Genomic DNA, 25,483 nt, shown 5'->3' with positions numbered 1-25,483 from the left:
TGTGGTGTGAGATGTATTTCCACACCACCACATCTCAGCACACAAAACACTGATTTGAGTACTGAAAGAGACCAAGAGTCATTTATTTGCCTATGTATAATATTTAACTATGCATTGTAATGATGTATTTTTGACGATTTACAAGGAGAAATGAAGCCAGCACCACTGACGCTCCTAAGAAACTACAGACTAACTCATCGAACATGTAAAACATCGATATTAAAGACATACTCTGAAGACTTTTTAATATTAAAGAAAAAGAAGCGCGCAACCCATCGTCCACTGCCGGACGATATCAGTCTCTTCTTATCTCCTGTATAATACGGACGCACCATTACATAGGGGTCATTATTAGACTTGTCATTTGTTAAATCCTACAGATAAATACTGTCATTTTGTTGCATGTGGGACTAGCATGTGTGAAAAACGCAGATTGGTTAATGAATGGACATTTCTACGTGATTTGTAAACTTTTCAAACCACTCAAGTTCTGTCATTGTTATTGACGTAAGTGTTAACATGTTATATGTACGTTAAGTCCAAGTTCGTAATTATAGTGTCAATTACCCTAAATTTGTGTTTGGTAAACCATTTACTTTCAATGTGCCAAGTTTTTTTTTTTTTTACAGAGCCAACCGTGTCCGACGTGTCATTGCGCGGACAGAACAGTTGACGCCGACGTTAACGTACTACTTATATTCCCCCCTTGTAATATTCCTCAAACTTAGTTTTAAAGTGGCCCTTAGGTACTTTTCAGTGCGAGTGGCGTCCGGGACTTTCTTAGCAAACTGTACTTCTCCTACCGCACATCGCTCGCACGAAGCCTCACTGTTCCATAACACATACCCAATGAGGAAGTACGAATAGAACTGGAGATATTAAAGACATACTCTGAAGACTTTTGAATATTAAAGTTCAATGCTGGGATTATTGCAGCACTTGGAATAGGAACTCGTATAAGTGAATGATTGTGCATAAAATAAGAGTGCCAAACCCATTGTTTAGGGAACAAAAACTTATTATTCATTAATAGAACAGATAAGTGGTCTATGCAATTAGTCAGTACTCAAATGATTCTGTGAGTTGCAGGTGGTGGCAGTGTCGATCTCATGTGGCTATTCAAAAAATGTGCCAAAAATATCCATGGCTCTTGCTGTATATTCTCTTTTTGGTACGGTGTTTCAGTGCTAACCAGTGAATACCTTGAAAAATGAGCCTGCGTTTTTCGACATCCGAAGCTACATAAAATAATTTTGCCGCTCTTCTTGCATCGTTCAGTTCACATTGTGTGAACACTTTGCGTGCTAGCCACCTACTTACTGTACGTGCAAAGGAGCCTTTCTTTCAAGTTTCAGACGATTACACACCTACTTCCCGCTTGCATGAACCAGTGTTTCAAGTGAAGTTTTAACGTTTCAATTCTTTCACAGACTATTAATTTTAGAATTACATCAAATTCGAGTAGTAATACACTTACATTGTACACACTAATTTATCTGCATTGAAGCAACACGCTGAGTCCTCCCTACCAAATAAATCCTCAGTTAAGTTACAAATTTCGCATCATGCCCCATATAATCTTACTTTTGGTAATAAGTGTGGTTATGGCAGTGAGTCAAATGATTTTATCGAAAATCCGAAATTACTGCATTTACCTTACTGTCTTGATTATGGCTTTAAGTATGTCATGAAGGGAATGTGAGAAGTGACAGTTTTAGAAATCCATACTGATTGGCAATGAGCTCCTTCTATTCACGGAACCTCATTACGTTTGAGCTGAGAACATGTTGAAAAATCCTATAAGAAATGGATGGCAAGGATATTGCACGATAGTTTTGTGAATGACTCCTGCTGCTCTTCTACTAGATGGGTGTCTCCTCGAACTTCTTCCAACTACAGGGCACTGTTATTTGTACTGGAGATTTACAATAGATTTTGGTTAAGAGAGGGGCTAAATCAGACTCAAATTCGGTGTAAGGTCTGATAGAGATTCCATCACCCTCGGGAGCCTTGTTAAATCTCAGCTGTTTCTCAACACTAATGACACTAATGGTACATCTATATCTGTCATCGTCACAAATTAGAGCAATACCCCACAATACCACCTCTAAAGAAACATTTCGGGATACTAATTCAGAGTTTCTGATTTTGCTTTGCTATTCTTAATTGCTGTCATTACCTGGTCTGCGAGTGTCTGAACACAAAATATGGTACCAGCTTTACATAATACCGGAATTTTCTTGGTTTTGTGAGAGATCATTGCTATTCTGTTACAGTATTCTTAGTAGGAGTAAAATTATGAAAAATCCAGGATGGAATGTAACAATATTACAAAAACGAAAGTTGCAACTCACCATAGAGCAGAAATGCTGAGTTGCAGATAAGCACAACAAAAAAGTCTCAGAGTTAAAGCTTTTGGCCAATGAGGCCTTCGTCAACAGTAGACATGCACACACACACACACACACACACACACACACACACACACACACACGCAACTCACACACATGAGTGAAGTCTCAGGCAACTGAAACCACATTGTGAGCAGCAGCACAAGTGCATGATGGGAGTGGCGACTGGGTGTGGAGAGAGGAGGAGGCTGTGGCAGGGAGGGGAGCGACAGTATGGTGGGGTGGTGGACAGTGAAGTGCTAGAGGTTAGACAGAGGGCAGCGGAGAGGTGGGGAGGGAGGGGAAGTAGCAGAAACGCAGAGAAATAAAAAGACTGGGGGTGGTGGTGGAATGACGGCTGTGTAGTGCTGGGATGGGAACAGGGCACCTTGCTGGATGGGTGAGGACAGTGACTAACAAAGGAGGACGCCAGGTGGGTTGTGGGAGCCTTTGTCAGTCACTGTCCTCACCCATCCAGCTCCTACCCTATTCTCATTCCATCACAACATAACAGTCATTCCACCACCAAAGACTGTCTCTCTATTTCCCTCCTTTTCTGCTACTTCCCTCCCCCTCCCCACCATTCCCATTCCCACGATCTAACATGCAGCACTTCACTGTCCGCCACCCACACATACTACCCCTACCCCTCCCCACCGCAACCGCCTCTTCACCCCCACCCTGTCGCCGCTCCCATCATGCAGTGGTGCTGCTGCTCGCAGTGTGGTTTCAATTGCCTGAGAGTGCAGTCGTGTGTGTGAGTTTCGTTTGCGTGAGTACGTGTGTGTGTGTGTGTGTGTGTGTGTGTGTGTGTGTGTGTGTGCTTGTTGTCTATTGTTGACTGCAGCTAAATGACCGAAAGCTTTAATTATGAGTCCTTTTGTTGTGACTATCTGCGACTCGGTAATCTTAGTAGGTTAGACGACATTCTCTTTCATCAGCCAAATACATCTCATTTAGCATCTTCCTACATGTAGCCCCACGTTTTGCCTAGCATTCATTGGCCAGTTGTCTCTTTTTCTTTAGATGTTTCTTTAAAATGACTGCAGACTGTGGAGTGTCCCTCTTACCATGAACTGCTCTACATATGTACAAAGTGTACAGCTGAATGTTCTTATAAACCTGAATCACAATTTTTCTACATGTTTTTCTCCAGAGCTAAATATTTCGAGATTTGTATTGAAATAGGTCACAACTGCTTCTATATCTGGTTTGCTGAACATATATGTATTCTGCTACTTGTTTTAGTTGCCATTTGTACGTTGTAAATCATTGTTGCTTCATGGTCATTGATATTAGTTTCTGTGTGAGCTTCCTCAAAGAGTTATGGTCATTTTGAAACTATCAGATGCAATATCACTAATGGGCTCCCAAACAGTCTGTTTTAGTTAATTCTCAGACAACTCATTTAGAGGTGTTTCACCAGACATCTTGTCACCCCCATCTCTTACTAAACTGTCATTTTCTCAGTCGATTGTTGCACAATTAACATCTACTTCAACAATTAGAGTGTGAATTGGAAACTTATGTAACAGTGCTTCGGTTTTCTCTATAATTTTTTGTTGCATCTGGAGTAGATCTAGAAGTTGACAGAGGGACCTGTTTCCAAATTAATCCCCACCCATGATACTGAGTCTTTCCCAGACACCCTAACACGCAGTTTATGTTTCTGTTTTGGTTGGTACAATTTGTTTGTGACCTGGGACAAATGCCCTACTATCTCCATGTATATTTTGGATACACGCTGAAATTTTTATCAGTCTCTCACTGCTGTCAGTTCCGCGTTTCCACCAGCCTTCTGTACCGGGTATTATGTGAGCTCTACTGGGCCAGCTTCAAACCTGGCACGTTGTTATCAGTGCTTCAGAAGTTAATCACTTGAATTGTAATACTCTCGCCAGTATGTGACTCTTCTTTGGAACTATTACTGACACTCTCTGGTCCTTATCGTTACCTGGACTGGATGAAGAGTAGTCTAATCTGAAAACCGCTGTGTCCACTCCGCACCCAAACAGCTACCTGAGCAGCAGCCTCTGATGTGTACCAAACACCTGACCCATTTAGGGTCTCCATAGAGTTCTCAACCCCTTGACGCAAGTCCAAGAAATTTCAGGCTGCTTTGTCACAGAACCTTCGAACTCTGAGTCAGTAGTTACATTCGATTCAGAACGTGGGGGGCACGACCAGTTTTGCACTGCAGCAAATTGTGAGTCTCACTGAAATAGATGAGTGAGACCACCATTCTCAACTTTCTCTGGCAGTTGAATGATCCAAGTGTGGCCACAGAGAACAATCAGCTGCCGGTAGCACCACGTTCCCTCAGCAGTTGACGGAATGACCTCTTCGGCAGGCTGAATAAGGCTCCCAGCCATCGACAGTGAGTACACTTAGTGTTCCCTCACATCGTTTTCTGCATTTCCCTAATGGATACATTCACTTGCCGTACATTTGAACTTGATACTGTTAACAGATGCTATCCTTTTGTGTTTTCCTCTTCTTGACACTGCACATACCATATTACTCAACAACTGAAGTCAGTCTCACTGACTCAGTTTCGATTTCAGTGGAAGCCTGCACCTCCTATTTGTTGGTTAGGGTGATAGGTACCGCGTGCTGGGTCCTCCCTGGTCCCCGCTCTACTGTCCACGCAGCCTAGTCCTACCACTGACAGACCGCTTACAGCTAAGTGGATGGGCGGTGACAGATCATGTATTTCCTGCAGAAACTGCTGACAGTCAAGTGGATCAGTGGGGACAGATCATGTACTCCGTGTAGAAGCGACAGCAGGAGATAGTAACAGGTATCTGTGGCATATCTGTTACATGACTGCTGGTAACTCTCCAGAAACACCCATATACAGCAGCTTCCAGGCGACTGATCTTAACTTACGAACGTCAGCTAACTCTTCCCACGTTCGAGGACGGTGTTCACAGTAGGGCTGCAGTGTGGCTGGTGTAATGTTTTACAGAACAGTAAACAAGTATCATTGAAGTAAACCTGCAGGTTCTTTTTTATGTTCTGGACCAGTTGATCTCCAAGTATAACTAGTTACCGTTAAGATCTGAAGCAGTCCGTACGCAAATCGATGTTTCCTTTATATCGTCTATAAACGCTACTAATCTCGTGAAATTTTTAGAGATTGTAGTCGAAAACCAAATGAAAATTATCGTTAGTTTACAGTAAATGCAGACAATGGGATACATGTTACTTACAACAAGCGCTACACAAACACTGATTTTCTACGGCATATGTACTACACATCACTGGTAGCTTGTGAAAATTTTATATAATTTACGTTTATTCATTTTGATAGACAATTAAACATGGGATAAATGTTTCTTTGAATGAGGCTGCTACTCCGATAATTTTTATGGAGGATAAATGTTGATCGCAATTGATGTTACAGCAGAAAATACGTTTCTGGTGGTACACAGCGTACGAAAACGGAATATATTGGAACTCAAGCAGTATTTTAATACAGTTAACACGAAATATGTTTAAAATTGATGTGACGTTTTAGGACGTGACTCTTAGAGGAGAATTTATCTGTCATATCTGATTTTAATTGGACACGAAGGAAATAGAGGAAGTCGATTTGTATACGAAATTATGAGTAAATAGCCATGGGAACTGCGGGATTCTCCAATTCAGCTGGCTTAGTGTCACATTTTGAACTTGCATGTCCAAGATGAAATCTGTAACATCAGTATGTCTCTAAAAAAAAGTTACGGTGTGGAACATAACACAGCTAAGTAAACCATTGCGAAAATTTTACCAATACGTTACACAGACAGATTAGTTTTATCACTTTAAGGGTCTATGGAATATTCAAGATGATTTTATCAACTATGTACAAACTCTAGTGATTGATCAATGAGAGGATAAGGAACAAAAAATGTCTGATGATGCCCAGAACTGCATGATCCGTATGCCAGAGACCATTTATTCAGTCATACTTTGTTACAGAAGCTGCAGTGTAATATCATGCAGCTACAGTTACAGTATGCATGATATCCTCATAGAGGGTGGTACCGGTTCTCGCACATCATGACCTAGGATGCAAGAAGTCGTGAAGGACGTACGCGAAATGACCAGACACTAGAGTTGAAAGAAAATGTAATCAGCAGTGTGGAAGGCGACCGCCATCTCAGTAGCAGGCCGTGGACCAGCCTGTACAGGGTAAGCCAGACGACCGTGTAGGACATTCTCCATGACGATTGTTACTACCGTTATCACTTACAGTGTGTGCGGGGCGTACTAGCGACAGACTTTCCACATAGGGAACAGTTCTGTCACTGATTTGTTCCCCAGGCAACCACGATTCCGGGATCTGTGTTATCCATCCTGTTCACAGATGACGGCACCTTTACGTGGAGTGGTGTCTTCAACTCTCATAACAGGCATCTGTGGGATGGTATGCAGAACGCCCATGGTATGGCGACAGCGAATTATCAGCATCGGTGCAGCCGGTATGTGTGGACCGGGATAATTGGCGGCCGTATTTTGGGACCAGTCTTCCTTCCACATCGCCTAATAGGCCTGAACTATCGGCATTCCTTGTGGGAGTCTTTCTGGATGAAGTGCTATTGATGATTCAAATGGTTATGTGGCTGCTACACTTTGCCGTTAACGCCCAGACGCATCTCATTCGTGTCTTCCCTGGTTGATGGGTTGGAGAAGGTGGTCCAGTTGCATGGCCCGCTCGTCCACCGCATCTCAACCCGTGCGATTTCTGGTTATGGGGCCACCTCAGAAGTATCGTGCACGCGTAGCCAGTTCCAGATGTGGAGACACTGGAGCAGCGTATTCATCCTGCCTATGACGCTGTTCGTATGCAGCCTGGCCGGTGTGAGCGTGTGATACAGAGCACGGTACGGAGCGTATGCACGCATGCGTTGAGGCACATGGAAAGCATTTTCAGTACATACTGTAACCGTGGCTACGCGGTACAGCGAGTATTAGTAACAGTGTATGACTGAATAAATGGTCTCTAGTGTGGAAACCATGCATTTCCGGACATAAGTTCGGTAGACCTTTTTCTTCCATATCCGCTCACCGATCAATCGATAGAGTCTGTACACGGTCGTAAAAATCACCCAGTCTACGCAACATGATGACCAAATGGCATTCCAACTGGAGCTTTCTACAATACCAAATACAATGATACACTGATACCCAACGATGTTGCGCAGTTCCCTCGCAGTATTCTTATGACTGCCCTGTGACCCAAAGCAGTTACCCCAACAAGTTCACGCCTGTGTGTACCACGGGTGGGTCACGCCCGACTCTGCCAGTTATGCTACTTGCATAGCAATAACGTCTGACGTACGTATTGCCTATCATGCAGGAGCAACGAACTGTACTGAATACAAGTTTGTGCGACCCTTGGACGAGAGAGATTTCTGAACAAATGATGTATATTTATTTTATATCTTCTCTCGCTGTTCTAAAAATATAACCTATATATATATTCAAGTAGGCCACTATTCCAGTGTGTATGAATAAGACAAGCAGGGAACAGGTGGCGCAGGCAGCTGGAGGGAAGCTTGCACACGCTCGCCTCCCCACGGCGCCGGCGAGGACATCTCAAAGCAGAAATAAGGCTACCGTGATTAAATAAACTAGCACCAAAAGAACCACTTGGACCATGAGTAACGGATGAAACACTTACCTGAGTGGTCGGCTGTTAAACTATGTCCGGTGACTTCTGTATACGATTCCGGAAAATAAATTCGTAAAGATCTCAGTGCAAAACTTAAACATTTACTTCATTACTTCACAAAAAATTGCTGTCCATTATCATACCCAGCCTCATAGGAATCGAAAAAAACATAATATTTACCTGTAACGGAAACTGGGCGACTGTAGCCACTACATATGACCACCGCCACACAAATGCGGATGAACCAACTAGCGTTTCTGCGAAACATCACGGAAGGTCGCAGGTGTCGGGCCAAGTAAAAAACTTTTCCCTCAAAACAACTTCACCGAACTTGCAGTCTGCCTACAACCTGAAATTTTACGAAAAAGTGTAAACACAAAACGCACTTTTTTTTGCAACTACCTGTATAGTAAATAAAGAAACGTAAATTAATCTGAATTACACCATTTCACAAGATGGATGCCACTCCGTTGTTCCGAATATACAGGGTGATTCACGAAGGTATGCAAAGGTTTTAATTTGTTATTCTACAAGTAAAAATAAAGAAATAAGTTCGTGTGAACACAGGTCCGCAAATGTTCCTCTACGGAGTTACGGATAGTGAGAGATTTTGCCTGAAATTTACCAATTTCGCTAATACGAAGCCATCGCAAAACTGTACGAGGTTACAGTAAAGCACAATTTCCATTTATTTTGTTGTTATTCATCTGGTGAAACTAATAAGAGATGCTCCAGGCGCGTATCTGCACCAGTTTTTAAGAACATCCAGTGAAGCAAAGAAGTAATTTCGTAAAATTTTTAATTTATTACTCGGCCCAATTTGTTTTTTAAATTGGAGGCGACTGCACAAAGTTTTCAGCAGAAGTTGTAGAGAATTTTATTTTGAAATAATGATGCTAATAACTTTAACTGAAACTGTATGAATTTTTCAGATGATCTGCTTTTATTAATACCGTATCACACGTGAATTCATGTTACAGCGGATAAAATAAAGCTCAGTGGTAAGGAAGTTGTACAGTGGGCATACAGTTTCACAATACATTCACAATAAATGATCAAAAACGTGTCCACCGAGTTCAATGAATTTAGCTACACATGTATGAACTGATTTTGTTGCTCGTTTCAGTTTCACAGGGTTGTTTTTAATTTTGCCTATAGCATTCAAACGCGAGAAAGTAATGCCTCACGTGTCTTGACTTTGTCCTCATAAACTATGTCTTTCACCCATCTCCATACAAAAAAAATGCATTGGTGTTAAATCGGGCGATCTGAGTGGCCACAGATGTCTAGTATCTCGAGCAATCCATTTCTGGCTAAAATGTTCATTTAAATGTGTAGTGACGGGTTGGCGAAAATGGAGGTGCGGCGTCATGTTGAAAATACATTTGCAATCGCGTAGCAAGTGGAACATCTTCGAGCAAGCGGGGCTTTTCTTCTTGAAGGAACTGTAAGTACGTCTCGCCAGTTAGACGTGCTGGGAAAATATTTTATTAGATTCACCATATCACTGACGACGAAGTAAATAGAAATCATGCTTTACTTAAACCCCTTACAGTTTTGCGAAGGCTTCATATTACTGAAGTTGCTAAATTTGAGGCAAAATCCTTTATTAACCGTAACTCCGTAACTAACATTTGCGGAACAATGTTTATATGGACATTTTCTTTAGTTTTAGTTGTAGAATAACGTTATTGGAATATTTGCGTATCTTCGAGAACGACCATGTATACTGGCTGATCAGCTGCACTGTTTAAGACAAACACTTTCGAAACCATTTAAGAGATCGTTATGATGTTTGCACCTGATTAATTGCGAGAAACTGCTGTACGGGTGACGTATAGTCCCTTGTAATACTCAAATTAATTGCAGGAGACGGGGATCAAATTCGCTTTTTTCAAATGAAACCATAGTATATGTCTATACGTGCTGATCTGGTATGCAGAGGGAGAGAAGGACGGGCTGTGTCTCGCCTACAGCAGTGGCGTTAGCCAGCTAGAGGAGCCTCAGCCGGCTAAGGACACGCCAGCGTGTGCTTCCGAGTGTGGTGCTGGCGGGAACTTTGCTCTAAGAAACATAGGGTGAATCAGAGTGCGTCATCCGATTTCAAAACTATCGTGACTGTTATGTTATTTGACATATGTGTATGAACAACTTACTTCTGGAAAGAGCAGGCCCGAGTTTTACACCATTTCAGCCAGTCAGCAGCAGTGTGCGCCCGTTTCAGTTCCAGTAAAAATGGTGTCGGGACAACAGAAAGCGCTTTGTGTTCTAAGTTTTGGAGAGTGCGGATCAGTTATAAGCGTTCAGCGCGACTTTCGTGTGGAACATCCCATACCACAGAGCAGTAGACAACGGGATGAACAATTCCTAGAAACAGGTTGTGTGTGTAAAGGGAAATTGCCGGGCCGTCGTCGAGTGTCTGACACAGACGTCGAGCGCATCCGCCATAGTTTCACAAGGAGTCTGTTCGTCGCACAGCTCGAAGGCTCAACATGACCCCGATGTCCGTCTGGCGTGTGTTGCGTAGACGGTTACATACGAAACCGTACAAAATTCAGCTACTGCAAGCTCTTCGTGAAGGTGACAAACAACAGCGTGTGGAGTTCTGTAATTTCGTTCTTGGCAAGATGGAGGATGACAGTTTTCTTCCACGCTAAGTGTCCAGTGACGAGGCAACATTCCATTTAAATGGAAAGGTGGACCGTCATAATGTGAGAATATGGGGTACGGAACTGCCACATGAAAATGTACAACATGAGAGGGACTGTCCAAAATTGAATGTGTTTCGAGCAGTTTCACGGGAAAAGGCCTACGGTGCAGTTTTCTTTGCCGATAATTCTGTTACAAGAAGTATATATCACGATATGCTTGAAAACGTTCTTATCACACAGATGGAGACTGATTTGGACGACTTCTGAAAAGTTTGGAAGGTAGGAGACGAGATACTGGTAGAAGTACAGCTGTGCGGATGGGGCGTCAGTCGTGCTTGGGTTGCTCAGATGGTGGAGCACTTTCCCGCGAAAGGCAAAGTTCCCGAGTTCGAGTCTCGGTCCGGCACACAGTTTTAGTCTGCCAGGAAGTTTCAGCATAATTGTTGGGGTACAGAAGAACTTATTTGTATATGATTTACATTTTCGTTAATATCTTAGGTAATATTCAACAGCTCATGGCCACAAAATGACCGTGTTGACTTGAATTTAATGTATAGTGTCTATGTGGGACAACATTAAATCTGAATATTTCTCAGTGTTAAACGTCGACTTAGTGTTAGGCGATGCCACAAAGAATAAGGAAAGGCGTGAATCTTTGCGCGTGTTGTCTTTGCGTCTTCCAGTTTTTGGCTTTCCGTCCTTTGAGTTTCGGCAGCTTTCTGTCTTGGAGGTTCGTTCCGGTGTTCTCACGAGAGGTAAATCTGAAAAGAGATCTGGTCGGCGATATAGCCGTGCGATTTAACGCGAACTGTTTCTGGGTGCAGAGCATTGGACTTCTCTTAATTTTCTGAGCTCTGCCCCACACTTTACCTTCGTGCACAATTTGGAATACTCTGAACACAATTTTCATCATTTAGTTTGGAGTATTTGTTGGAACTTTAGCTTCGTACTTGTGAGCATCAATGCAGAAGTGAACTTGCAAGGTGAAAATTATTGAAGTACATGAAATAAAATAGCCATAACTCACGAACGGTTTGCCTTAGGAGGTTCAAACTGCACGGTTGGCCGCGGGACACAATGGGAATTAGTATGCGTTTGGTTTGGTTTGGTGTACAGACGGAGCCCACTTTCATTTGGATGGTTTCATTTGGGGGATTGAGAATCTGCATTTCGCGATCGAGAAGTCTGTTCACCATCAACGGGTGACTGTGTGATGTGCAATGTCCAGTCACGGAATAATCGCTGTGATATTCGTTTGGTGACTATCAAACGGTACATAAAATTTTTGGAAAATAATTTCATTCCCATTATCCAAAGTGACCGTGATTTCGATAAGATGTGGTTCATGCAAGACGGAGTTCGACCACATCGAAGCAGGCGAGTGTCTGATGACCTGGAGGAGCACTTCGGCGACCACATTCCAGCTCTGGTGTAACCAGAAGCCACTGGCATGCGCCTCGATTGGCTTCCACACTCTCCGGATCTGAACACATGCGACTCCTTTTTGTGCGGCTATATTAAAGATAAGGTCTACAGCAGTAACTCCGAGACCACTGCTGAGCTCAAAACAAACCATTCAGGTCATCGACAGCATCGACGTTCCGACACATTAGCGTGTCGTGCGGAATTCCGCTATTCGTGTGCACCACATCATCGCCAATGATGCCAGGCGTATCGACCATGTCATAACCTAAATTCGAATACCTGTAGTGACGTTTACGTATTGAATAAAGTGCGTGCACGCCCCGTAGTTTGTGACCAATTTACGGTTTGCACATAGGTTTTGGCAATTACTGATTTGAGAAATAAGACTGTTGCATATGTTTTGCTTTTATGCTGTACTTCTCTTTATTTATGATTATTTGTTAATGACTTTGCTTTTAATTCACACTGAAGTGAGATCACCATTCACTGATATTTCAGTAACATCAATAAATATTTATAAATTTTGAACTATGATCCTATTGTGTTTGTCAGCGTTATTAGCCCTACCGTTTTATTTGTCCATTTCTCAAAAAATGGTTCAAATGGCTCTGAGCACTATGGGACTCAACTGCTGAGGTCATAAGTCCCCTAGAACTTAGAACTATTTAAACGTAACTAACCTAAGGACATCACACACATCCATGCCCGAGGCAGGATTCGAACCTGCGACCGTAGCGATCGCGCAGTTCCAGACTGTAGCGCCTAGAACCGCTCGGCCACTCCGGCCGGCTGTCCATTTCTCAATAATTCGCTAAACAATCTATAAATTGTTAGACAACTGACTTCAAATAAAATGCTAAGTAGTTTTCTCCTTCTGTTAAGTCAGTGAAAGTGTTGAAGTGATATGTCCCCACATTATGGCATCTAAATGCGGGATGACAGAGATAACCGACATACAAAACTTTTTTCAGAATTGTTTCGCTTAGGAAGATATTACGGTCGTTCCTTATTTAATTCGTCAAGCGAACGTCTGAATGACAGGTATCGAAATACATGTCCATTGGACACAAAAAGTACTGAAATCACTCAACAGAGGATTAGCCACTGGATCTGACAGAATGTCAACCTGTTTCTATTTAGACAATACGAAACAATTTTCTCCTCTTCTAGAAGGAATGTACAGTATGTCATTTCAGGAGCGAGGCGTTGCTAGATTTGGAATTGTCTCTTTGCAGGAAATGGAACGTTATCTACAACTTGTACAGAAATTGGACTGCAGTTACAAGCTTTGAAGCCTATAGCGTACGTAATTGAATGTACACATTGAGCGTCTTGAGAAGAAATCAAGGATAAACTAGCAAAAGAAACAAAAATTCAGGGAGAAGAAATAAAAAAATTGACGTTATCTGATGAAATTCTATTTATGTCAGAGACAGCAAATGATTTGGAAGATCAGTTGTGCGTAATGGATACAGTCTTGAAAAGAGGTTATAAAATGAACATCAATAAATGTGTGACAATAGTTCTGAAATGTCGTCGAATCAAATGAAGTGATGAGTAGAAAATTGGGTTAGGAAATGAGTCACTAAACGTAGTTGAAATACTTTGTTATACGGACTGGAAAATAACTGTTGATGCCCGATATAGGTGGGATATAAAACGCAGACTGGAAACAACACGAAAGGAATTACTGAAAAAGAGGAATCTGTTAAGATCTGATGTCAGTTTTTAGTGTTAGTTGCTGGTAACAATTTAAGTGACAGTTAGTGATGTCTGTCACCAGTGCAGCCGTGAATGAAAGTAAAACATGGACGTTAAATAGTTCAGACAAGGACATCGGTTCATGGTGTGGGTTCCTGTAGTCACGTCCTAGTTCATGAACCACGGGCAACGTATGAGTGGCCAAGTAAGTGGTCCCGACAGTCGGGATACCAGTTACTTTGGAATAAGGCTGGGCATCTCGGACATATTCTGAGTCGTGGTCACCTTCGTGCTCATACGGCAAAGACTATCAAATCCACCGGTTAGTCCCTCAACCGTTAGGGGTAAAACCCAATGGGACTCGCGGCAGGTAAGGCTAGCAACCTGCTTCCCTGGTACTTTAAATGCAACAATCAGAGCAAAACGCCTCGGGCCTTTGGAGGTGACGGAGTCCCACCTCCAACTGACACACCAGGGACTCCTAAGATACGACTTGGCAATCAAATGGTAATGAGATGGGGAGTTATTAATATCAATGGGGGCTACTCTGGGAAGAAGGTAGAGCTGGCAGAGGCTGCAAGTAAGATGGGGCTGGACGTTTTAGCTGTTAGTGACTTTCGGGTAAGGGGTGAGAAAGAAGAGGAAGTGGGAGAATACAAGGTCTACCTGTGAGGAGTCAAAGCAGGAATAGCACAATGGGGTGCAGGGCTTTACATCAGGAAAGAAATGGAACCCAGCGTAGTTGCAATAAGGAATGTAAACGAACGACTGATGTGGATAGATTTGACAGTGTCTAGCAAGAAAATTAGGATTGTGTCAGTATATTCGCATTGTGAAGGGACAGATCAAGATAAGATGGATAGTTTTTATGAGGCACTCAGTGATGTAGTTGTTAGAGTAAAGGACAAGGACAGTGTTCCGCTCATGGGTGATTTTAACGCCAGGATTGGAAATCGAACAGAAGGGTATGAAAAGGTTATGGGTAAATTTGGAGAGGATATGGAGGCCAACAGGAACGGGAAACAACTCTTGGATTTCTGTGCCAGTATGGGCTTAGTAATCACAAACTCCTTTTTTAAACATAAGAACATTCACCGGTATACTTGGGAAGGCAGGGGAACCAGATCTGTCATTGACTATATAATAACAGATCAGGAATTCAGGAAGGCTGTGAGGGGCACACGTGTATTCTGGGGATTCTTCGATGACACTGATCATTATTTAATCTGCAGTGAAATTGGGATTGTGAGGCCGAAAGTGCAGGAGGTCAGGTCCATATGTAGGAGGATAAGAGTGGAGAAACTTCAGGATAAGGAAATCAGGCACAAGTATATAACAGCGATCTCAGAAAGGTACCAGTTCGTTGAATGTAGTCAATTACAGTCATTGGAAAAGGAATGGACAAGGTACAGGGACACAGTACTAGAAGTGGCTAAAGAATGTCTTGGAACAGTAGTGTGTAAAAGTAGGATGAAGCAAACAGCTTGGTGGAATGACACAGTCAAGGCAGCCTGTAAAAGGAAAAAGAAGGCGTATCAAAAATGGCTACATACTAGAACTCAGGTAGACAGAGAAAGTTATGTTGAAGAAAGAAACAAAGCCAAACAGATAATTGCAGCATCCAAGAAGAAATCTTGGGAAGACTTTGGAAACAGGTTGGAGACTATGGGTCAAGCTGCTGGAAAACCATTCTGGAGTGTAATTAGCAGTCTTCGAAAGGGAGGTAAGAAGGAAATGACAAGTATTTTGGACAGGTCAGGAAAACTGCTGGTGAATCCTGTGGATGCCTTGGGCAGATGGAGGGAATCTTCTGAATAGTTGCTTAATGTAGGTGAAAATACGATCAGTAATGTTTCAGATTTCGAGGTAGAATGGGATAGGAATGATGATGGAAATAGCATCACATTTGAGGAAGTGGAGAAAATGGCCAATAGATTGCAGTGCAATAAAGCAGCTGGGGTGGATGAAATTAAGTCGGAACTCATCAAATACAGCGGAATGTCAGGTCTTAAATGGCTACACAGGATAATTGAAATGGCCTGGGAGTCGGGACAGGTTCCATCAGACTGGACGAAAGCAGTAATCACACCAATCTTTAAACATGGAAACAGAAAAGATTGTAACAACTACAGAGGTATCTCTTTAATCAGCGTTGTGGGTAAAATCTTCTCAGGTATTGTTGAAAGGAAAATGCGAGTATTAATTGAGGACAAATTGGATGAAAATCAGTGTGGGTTTAGGCCTCTTAGAGGTTGTCAGGACCAGATCTTTAGCTTACGGCAAATAATGGAGAAGTGTTATGAGTGGAACAGGGAATTGTATCTATGCTTTATAGATCTAGAAAAGGCATATGACCGGGTTCCTAGGAGGAAGTTATTGTCTGTTCTACGAAATTATGGAATAGAAGGCAAACTTTTGCAAGCAATTAAAGGTCTTTACATGGATAGTCAGGCAGCAGTTAGAGTTGACAGTTAATTGAGTTCATGGTTCAGAGTAGTTTCAGGGGTAAGACAAGGCTGCAACCTGTCTCCACTGTTGTTCATATTATTTATGGATCATATGTTGAAAACAATAGACTGGCGGGTTGAGATTAAGATATGTGAACACAAAATAAGCAGTCTTGCATACGCGGATGACTTAGTTGTGATGGCAGATTCGATTGAAAGTTTGCAAAATAATATTTCAGAACTAGATCAGAAATGTGAGGACTATGGTATGAAGATTAGCACCTCCAAAACGAAAGTAATGCCAGTGGGAAAGAAATATAAACGGATTGAGTGCCAAATAGGAGGAACAAAGTTAGAACAGGTGGACGGTTTCAAGTACTTAGGATGCATATTCTCACAGGATGGCAACATAGTGAAAGAACTGGAAGCGAGGTGTAGCAAAGCTAATGCAGTGAGCACTCAGCTACGATCTACTCTCTTCTGCAAGAAGGAAGTCAGAACCAAGACTAAGTTATCTGTGCACCGTTCAATCTTTCGATCAACTTTGTTGTATGGGAGCGAAAGCTGGGTGGATTCAGGGTACCTTATCAATAAGGTTGAGGTTACGAATGTGAAAGTAGCTAGGGTGATTGCAGGTACTAGTAGATGGGAACAATGGCAGGAGGGTGTCCACAATGAGGAAATCAAAGAAAAACTGGGAATGAACTCTATAGATGTAGCAGTCAGGGCGAACAGGCTTAGATGGTGGGGTCATGTTACACGCATGGGAGAAGCAAGGTTGCCCAAGAGACTCATGGGTTCAGCAGTAGAGGGTAGGAGGAGTCGGGGCAGACCAAGGAGAAGGTACCTGGATTCGGTTAAGAATGATTTTGAAGTAATAGGTTTAACATCAGAAGAGGCACCAATGTTAGCACTGAATAGGGGATCATGGAGGAATTTTATAAGGGGGCTATGCTCCAGACTGAACGCTGAAAGGCATAATCAGTCTTAAATGATGATGATGATGATGATGATGAAGGACATCATAGCACATTTCGAAATGTGATGCAACAGGAGGACGTTGAAGATTGGATGGGTAGATGGAATAACAAATAAGGAGTTACTGAATCAAACTGAAAGAAAATGTAATTTATGGCACAACTTGAATAAAAGAAGAAATCGATTGACAGGATAAATAATGAGGCATAAAGGAATCGGTCTCTCTGCTAACATAGGGAAGTGTGGGAGGTAGGATTTGTAGAGGGAAATCTAATACTGAATACTGCAAGCAGAGTGAAACGAATGTAGACTAGAAGAGTTATGCAGACATATTGAGGTTTGCAAAGAACAGATTAGCGTGGAGAGCAGCATCGAAGTAGTCAGTATCGAGGCTAAAGGCCATGGCTACACATGAGCGTTGCTCGGAAGTGGATTAATATGGGGTTAGAGACTGCACTGATGACAGATGACTTTGCACATGTTGCTCTGGTGGTTTCCAGCATTGTCAGTAGACAGGGTTTCGCTAGGGATGTCCTACACCTGAACAGAACTGGGACGAGAAGATTGGTACAGCGGATGGGTCTTGGGCGATGCGATGCGTTGTGAAACACCGTTTGTCACTGGCAGTAGAAACAGGTCTTTGTTAGGCAAGTCCATACAAAAGGTTCCCCTGCCTAAATACTATCTCCAGTAATTTAGAAAATTTTCAATCAATCATGAACAAGATAGATTGTAACACACCTTCTACACATCGTAAGGAAAAGAGACCAACGAGAAAAGTAATATAGGACACTTCACAGACTTAACAAACGTTCACCGAAACATGCAATAGATACAAAATAAAATAGAGCAATTTCGAGTTTCAGCTGTTGAACTACACAGTATTCTCTGTAACTGAGCATTGGGGTGGAGACTCAGAAATCGAACATGTAAAATTCTCGTTGCATGAAAGGACAGACTCTTATTGTATGACTACTACAAATTGTGTAGGATCATGTACTTATTTCAGAAAGACATCACAGTTCGAATCAAGATATGGGCTTAGTACGGTAAGTGAAGAAAAACTCTCTCATATATCGGCAATTGAATGGACAGGGCCTAATGACGCCAAGAAATTAACCACCACGTGTGCGTATCGATATCCTAGTGATAGTGTGGACACTTTTCTCATTAAATTAACAGAAGTACTAGCTAACATCTCAGGTACAAAAGTCTACATATTGTTGTGTAAAGACATAAACATAAACACAGGTATCATAAATGAAACTGGTAGCATCCTCATAAATATTCTTCAGAGTTTTGGGACGTCCCAGTTGGTCAGTAATAGAAAAATGGTTACTACAATGGCGGCATCAGTGAATGAATATGTTGCCTAAAGTATGGACAGAGAATTGTGTGATATAGCTGTACAATATCTTGGACTGTCAGAGCGTTTCTGTCAAATAACAGTAAAATCGGGTATGGAAAAATTCGTTACATTGCAAGCTTATGAAACACATTTATCAGAAATTAAACTCTGTGAAGTATGAATAATCTTGCTAGATGATCTCAGAGTAATAAGTATCTTTAAATTTTGTGATCATGTGACATGCATAATTCTTTAACGACCGACTTCTGTAATTTTGCTAGATGTCGACTTTGTTTGATGAATTCGTATTGTGTGCTAGATTGTTTCATTTGGCCACCAACTCCTTACCCATCCAACCGAGTTCCCTGCTGCCTGAAGTATGTACGCAAGGGATAAACCGAATGAGGTAGCATTGTCTTTAACCGACTGGCCTGATATTCGGGAGGGTGGATGGTCCGCTCTTCGTTCTCCCACCCTAATTTAGATTTTCGTGGTATCCGTAAACCATCTTAGGTAAATGCTAGGTTTATTCCTACTATGAGGCCACGGCTAACTACTTGTCACACTTATTCCATTCTACGCCTATAAGCCTCTAATGTCTCTATCAGTGAATTTCGTTCACTTGTTCTTAAATTGTAATACCAAGACGTGTCCGATATGCCTGTAAAAAGTGATCTACTAATAAAAAAACTACTACTACTGCTACTAGCATTACTACTACAACAATTACACACAAGTGCTAAAGTACTCTTACATACCTGGTCAATACATGCAAGGCACAGTGATCACGAGTGTTCTGGACACAGTGAAACATATTCGTCTGGACTTATTACCTCATTCGTTCCTCAGTTTATCAACATTCAGAGGTACAGTTTTCAGTCCTTCCTTGCCTTCTACAGATAATGGTCGACCTATCGTAGTCGCTACGTAGCACGCCATACAGCTATAACTACTGTTACCAAAATCATACCCAGTATCTGAGCTAAGAGGCAATTGCTACTAAATTTGTGGATGGGGAATGTGTGGAGAAAGCGAAGCACAATTTATTAGGACAAGAAACTAAAAAATTATGAAAAACAGTTAATCAGTGCCACATCTTCGTAGTAGGTACCTACTAAAATAAATAACTCCCTCATAACCTCCTTGCCATGTGGGGCCGACCCTCAACCGTGTCAATCTCTGCTATAGCGATTATGGTTACTTCTTCAAAGTGGGAACAAACCCAATACAGGCGCAATAGATTTATTTCTATTTTAATCTGGTCCTGAGTTATTAAGTCTGTATCTAATCATTTAATGACTGGGGCCATACTTCCTGACAGACTTCAATGATGTGTGGAAACAGAAATCAGCAAAAATGCAGATGCCGGCTGGTGTGGCCGTGCGGTTCTAGGCGCTTCAGTCTGGAAACGCGTGACCGCTACGGTCACAGGTTCGAATCCTGCCTCGGGCATGGATGTGTGTGATGTCCATAGGTTAGTTAGGTGTAAGTAGTTCTAAGTCCTAGGGGACTGATGACCTCAGATGTTAAGTCCCATAGTGCTCAGAGCCATTTGAACCATTTTGAAAAGTGCAGATAATCGAAATTTGTTACAGACCTATTAGAGTCCTTCAATTCTTTTCAAAACTGTATGAGAATGTGGCTCGGATACAATACTGATTTTTGTGGCTGACCACAACTTCTTAACAGCCTTTCGCAAAAATTTCTGTATAGAGAAAGCACTACCGAATCTCAGAAACTGAACGATTGCCGAGGTAAGCAAAATTAAAGATCTCGCTGTATATTTTGTGAAGTTGCCAAAGTGTTTGACTGTGAGGGCAACAAAGTTTTACAGAGAAATAAATTAGATGTAGTATTAAATGGCATCCTTTCTCCATTGGTGGAGTCTGACCTACATAACAGAAATCGCAGGGTGTCGCCGGAATTAAACTGACCTCGGAATGGGGGAAAATGGCGTGCGAGGTCCCATAAAGACATCGGTAAAAGGCACACTCTTGTTGTTAATCCTCATAAAACTATATCGCCTTCCAGCGACTTTAAAGTGAGGTTTCAGACAAGCAATAATTACCTGCTGCCAACAGAAGTATGCATTTCAGATCTTAAACTAAATTAAACGCAGTGTGTATAAAATTCCTATTGCTTCGTGCGTCAAAGAGAATACTTTAGTCCGATATGAGAATTTTAACCTGTGCAAATTTTTTTAAGACGAAAGCGAGTTAGCTGAACCAGGGATGTGGTTATGTAAAGGTGTGCCGAAGGAGAGTCTTGTTTTATTAGTAGGGAAAGTAATGATTTTACTCAGAAGAGTTTAGTAATAGTCGGAGGGAAAAGAACTATAGCACGCAGGCAGTGGAAGTAGTTTGAGCACCCAGGGACTAAGGAAGAGGTAAAGTAGCCAGCAAAGTAACACAGCAGCACTGTCGCATTAAAATACAAAAATGTGTGGAGAGACCATTATTTGTTTCGAAATTATCGACAGAGAAGTCAGAAGGAAAGAGAAAAGGTCCAAGAACTCAAATTTAACCTGTTTATCGACGGAAACGATATAAGATTATCAAGAAGAAGTGTGGAGACAAGGGAAGTACGAGAAGGAACCAATAGTTGTTACAGAACACGGGTATACGTTACACTAAGAGAGAATGTGTACGAAATAAAAGAGGTATTTCGTCTGAGAAATAGAGTGAGACTTTGAACTACAGCAATGGTGCAGACTTTGATATAGAACTTGAGTGTGTACCGACTTGGTGCTTGAGCGAATGGGAAGTAATAAACTGATTAAGTATTGCACAAATTATTTAATGTCAACATACCCCAAAAGTGTGACATCAAATAAAGTGACGCCATCCAACTTGAGTGACGGACTGTAAATTTTACGGCAACATGTGTTAACGAAACTGAACTTTTACAGACACCGTGTCATGCAGACGATGTTGTTGATATGAAAAGAGATAAAAAACATTAAGAGGCTTCCGATGAGGGGAGCGCAGGAGACATGCAAATTGGTCTCCCCATTCGATCTAGTGACTGGCATCGTGTACGTCACGTACTTGCACACGTAAGGCTGCAGGCGTTCCAAATAGTCGTCGTTTCGAACAGCTACTGTTGTGCACAACGTTGTTGAGTAAACTTCTGGAATCGGCCTGCACATAAACTGAACATCCAGCTTTCCTCCATGTTGTTACTTAGTTTAGTGAAAACATATATGAACCCAGAGCATCTGACTTTCTTCCTGCTGGCAAACAGATGTTACGCATATTACCACTCTGTAGAAGTGTTCCAGCAACTGTCGCCTGAAACGTCCTGGCAGATCAAAACTATGTGCCGGACCAAGACTCGAACTCGGGAACTTTGCCTTTCGCGGGAAAGTGCTCTGCCAGGAAGTTTCAACTTAGGCACACTCTGATGCGGAGTGAAAACTTCTAAATCTACATCTACATACATACTCCGCAATCCCCCATACGGTGCGTGGTGGAGGGTACCTCGTACCCCAACTAGCATCTTCTCTCCCTGATTCACTCCCAAACAGAACGAGGGAAAAATGACTGCCTATATGCCTCTGTACGAGCCCCAATCTCTCTTATCTTATCTTTGTGGTCTTTCCGCGAAATGTAAGTTGGCGGCAGTAAAATTGTACTGCAGTCAGCCTCAAATGCTGGTTCTCTAAATTTCCTCAGTAGCGATTCACGAAAAGAACGCTTCCTTCCCTCTAGAGACTCCTACTCGTGTTCCTGAAGCATTTCCGTAACACTCGCGTGATGATCAAACCCACCAGTAACAAATATAGCAACCCGTCTCTGAATTGCTTCTATGTCCTCCCTCAATCCGATCTGACAGGGATCCCAAACGCTCGAACAGTACTCAAGAATAGGTCGTATTAGTGTTTTATAAGCGGTCTCGTTTACAGATGAACCACATCTTCCCAAAATTCTACCAATGAACCGAAGACGACTACCCGCCTTCCCCACAACTGCCGTTACATGCTTGTCCCACTTCATTGCGGATGCCTCACCTGCTTCAGTTGTCATTTAGATCCGACAAGTATACATCAAAAGCAACATTCGTTCTGAAACCACTTTCAAAACCATGCCACTCGGGACAATAATAACTACTGCTAGTAGCACCATTATTTCCATTGTGCTGTAAGAATCAGTATTTACCAAAGATCATAGCTGACAGGAGACAATACAGGAGTTCATAATAAGAGCTGTCACGCTACAGGCAGAGGAAAATAGTTGGGAAAAGAGAAAAACAGCTCGGTCTCACTTTACGTTTTCCCCGTTTTCATACCCGGCACTTTTCAGTGTGGACAACACTGAGAACAGGAGATTGAGGGAAGTTACACGCACAGTATATACTTTACGTTGATGGCAGGAGTATGTAGAGACTCACCAGACACGTCGCGCGCCTCGGCAGCCAGTGCAGTGGTGGTCGGCAGCGAGACTCGCCTCTTCTCATGGACTGGTCTGCCGCCTCCCACCCACTCTGTCCGCAGTTTTCCTCGAGACCCCCTCCCTCTCCCCACTCCTTCCCCCTCCCCCCGCCGCTCCGCCAACGATAACCCTTGCATAGGTCTGACATTCGAAGTATTTTTCCCGTCTCATCTTAGTCTAAGCACTAAGAAATCTTGCTCTTACGCAAACCCAGTAAGTGAATTCAAGTCGCGTATTGTGTCATCCAGTGGCCATACTGGCATCGTAATGCAAAGTGATGCATTCGGTATTTCTAAAATGTTTCAGCGCGAAATGCGGTCCCTCCTTTCAATCATCGCACGAACACCGAAACTGCAGAGATTGAGATGAGCGATCGCGGAACAGAGTGGCTGGAACCTCTGACTAGCAGAAAGCCACGTGGGCCACATCAGATGTTGTTCGTTCCCAGCCTCTGCCCACTCCATTCCCCGACAACGACGTACTTGCCCACCACGAGGTGTTCATTTCAGTGGCCTTTCCCTCTCCTTCTGCGAGATACGCACCCCGGACAGACAATTACTCGCCCTCAGGAGGCGCCTCGCACTTGCCGTCAGCACTACGTCCAGCCATGGTAGTGGTCCCGGTCCAGCGATGCACCCTACATTTGATGACTAGATTTGTAGAGCTACAAAATTGAGAAGATCTTGACTGCTACATTTCGTTCGCTGTTCCAAACGCTCCTTGGCCTTTTCTATATCCTTCCTGTTGGAGGAGAAGGCGTTCGCGCCTGAAAGTGTATAAAGATGTCGATAATCTTTGAGGGGGGAAACCACATGAGGAAGCTGTTTGACACCGAATTTTCGAGATTATTTTGGGGTGGGAAGATTTAATCAGAATTTTAAGCAATTTTTATATCAGTTAATTCATATGTCGAACAGTTTTTGTGAATTTTTTTGAATAATTTCAGCCAAAATTAACAAAGTTAGGCTGTGAAGTCCGCTGAAGGTTGTGAGTATAGTTCTCCAATTGCGTGCAGTGCAGCCATTCCAATTTTAATCTGAAATCAAAAAGTTTTTGATTTTACATTAATAGCTTATTTTCTAAGAATATGAAGCTCAGTGCAGGTGAAAATAATGAATATTATAAGTGTCTTCAGGCGTTGGAACAATTTACTTCTATTTTCAGGATTGTTTTTCTCTAATTAAGCAAAGAAAAATACCCTTAAAACCATGATATCGTTTTACACGGTGGTTCAAATATTTCGTAATTTTATAAAGAATCATACTATCAAATTTCATAATGATCGGTTCTGTACTTTTTGAGTTAGATTGCACGCAAATGTCAGAAAAGTCATTTCGAGATGAACGCCTTTGAAAAATAAATTCTCGGAAACTAGAAATTCAAGGAAGTTAACAATAATGTAAAATGCTTTCCGATCAATCTGCGACTCCAGCAGCAAATAGTAACCATTCCTCTTCCTCATATGCTTCGTTTTGCGCTTGCAGCTGTTCTTTCCGAGTTTTCTGACCTTCTTTCGATTCCAATCAACTAAGTGTAAAATTCGATGACCCGGTAAAAATGCAACTATTACGTTACTTCAGATACGTGCGTGAATAATGTACTGATGGAAACAGAAAACTCTCAAGTTTTACATGGTTCTCGCCAACTAGCAGTAGTGTGCACCCACTTCAGTTCTAGTAAAGACAAGAGAGAGCGTTTTGTGTTCTACGTTTTGTGCAGTGCGCGACGGTAATAACTTTTCAGCGTGACTTTCGTACTGGGTATGGTGTGGATCCTGCTACAGCACAGCTACAGCACGTTAGACGATGGCACGAACAATTGCGAGAAACAGGTTGTTTCCGTAAAGGCAAATCGCCGGGACATCTGCGAGTGTCTGACACAAACGTCGAACGAATCCGCCATAGTTTCACAAGGAGGCCGCAGAAATCCGTTCGCCGTGCAGGCCGACAGCTCAACATGCCTCCGATGTCCGTCTGGCGTGTGTTGCGTAGACGTTTACACGTGAAACCGTACAAAATTCAGCCACTGCAAGCTCTTCGTGAAGGTGACAAACAACAACGTGTGTTCTGTAATTTCGCTGTCAGCAAGATGGAGGGTGACAGTTTTCTTCCACCCTTAGTGGTAAGTGACGACGCAACATTCCATTTAAAGGAAAGGTGGACCGTAATGCTGCGAGAGTATGGGGTACGGAACAACGACATGAAGTTGTACAACATGAGAGGGATTCTCCAAATTTTAATGTGTTTTGTGCAGTTAGACGGTAAAAGATGTACGGTCCATTTTGCTTTGCCGAGAACACTGTTACAGGAAGCATAAGCCTCGATATGTTTGTAAGCGATCCTATCCCACAGTTAGAGACTGGATTCGAACGACTTCATTTACCAACAGGATTGGGCACCACCACTCTGGCATCTGGAAGTGCGGGAATTTTTAAATCAAAGGATTACTGAA

The 25,483-nt window shown here is 42.4% G+C and overlaps 1 protein-coding gene across 1 annotated transcript in view; it reads right to left on the bottom strand.

The window, feature by feature from the left end:
- The window catches only part of LOC126213381 (ankyrin-3-like), a 100,713-nt gene extending 77,642 nt beyond the window's left edge, over positions 1-23,071 (bottom strand). The window contains exons 1-2 of the mRNA XM_049941087.1: positions 22,992-23,071; positions 8,233-8,401 (exon numbers count right to left, since the gene is read on the bottom strand). Coding sequence (XP_049797044.1) covers positions 8,233-8,320 — 88 coding nt within the window. The 5' untranslated portion in view covers positions 8,321-8,401; positions 22,992-23,071. The remainder of the gene's footprint in view (positions 1-8,232; positions 8,402-22,991) is intronic.
- Positions 23,072-25,483: the final 2,412 nt, after the last annotated feature.

The sequence above is a fragment of the Schistocerca nitens genome, chromosome 11, assembly GCF_023898315.1.
Source record: "Schistocerca nitens isolate TAMUIC-IGC-003100 chromosome 11, iqSchNite1.1, whole genome shotgun sequence".
Taxonomy (NCBI): Eukaryota; Metazoa; Arthropoda; class Insecta; order Orthoptera; family Acrididae; genus Schistocerca; species Schistocerca nitens.
Note: the sequence above shows the minus strand (reverse complement) of the source record. Positions and strands in the feature narration are given on the sequence as shown.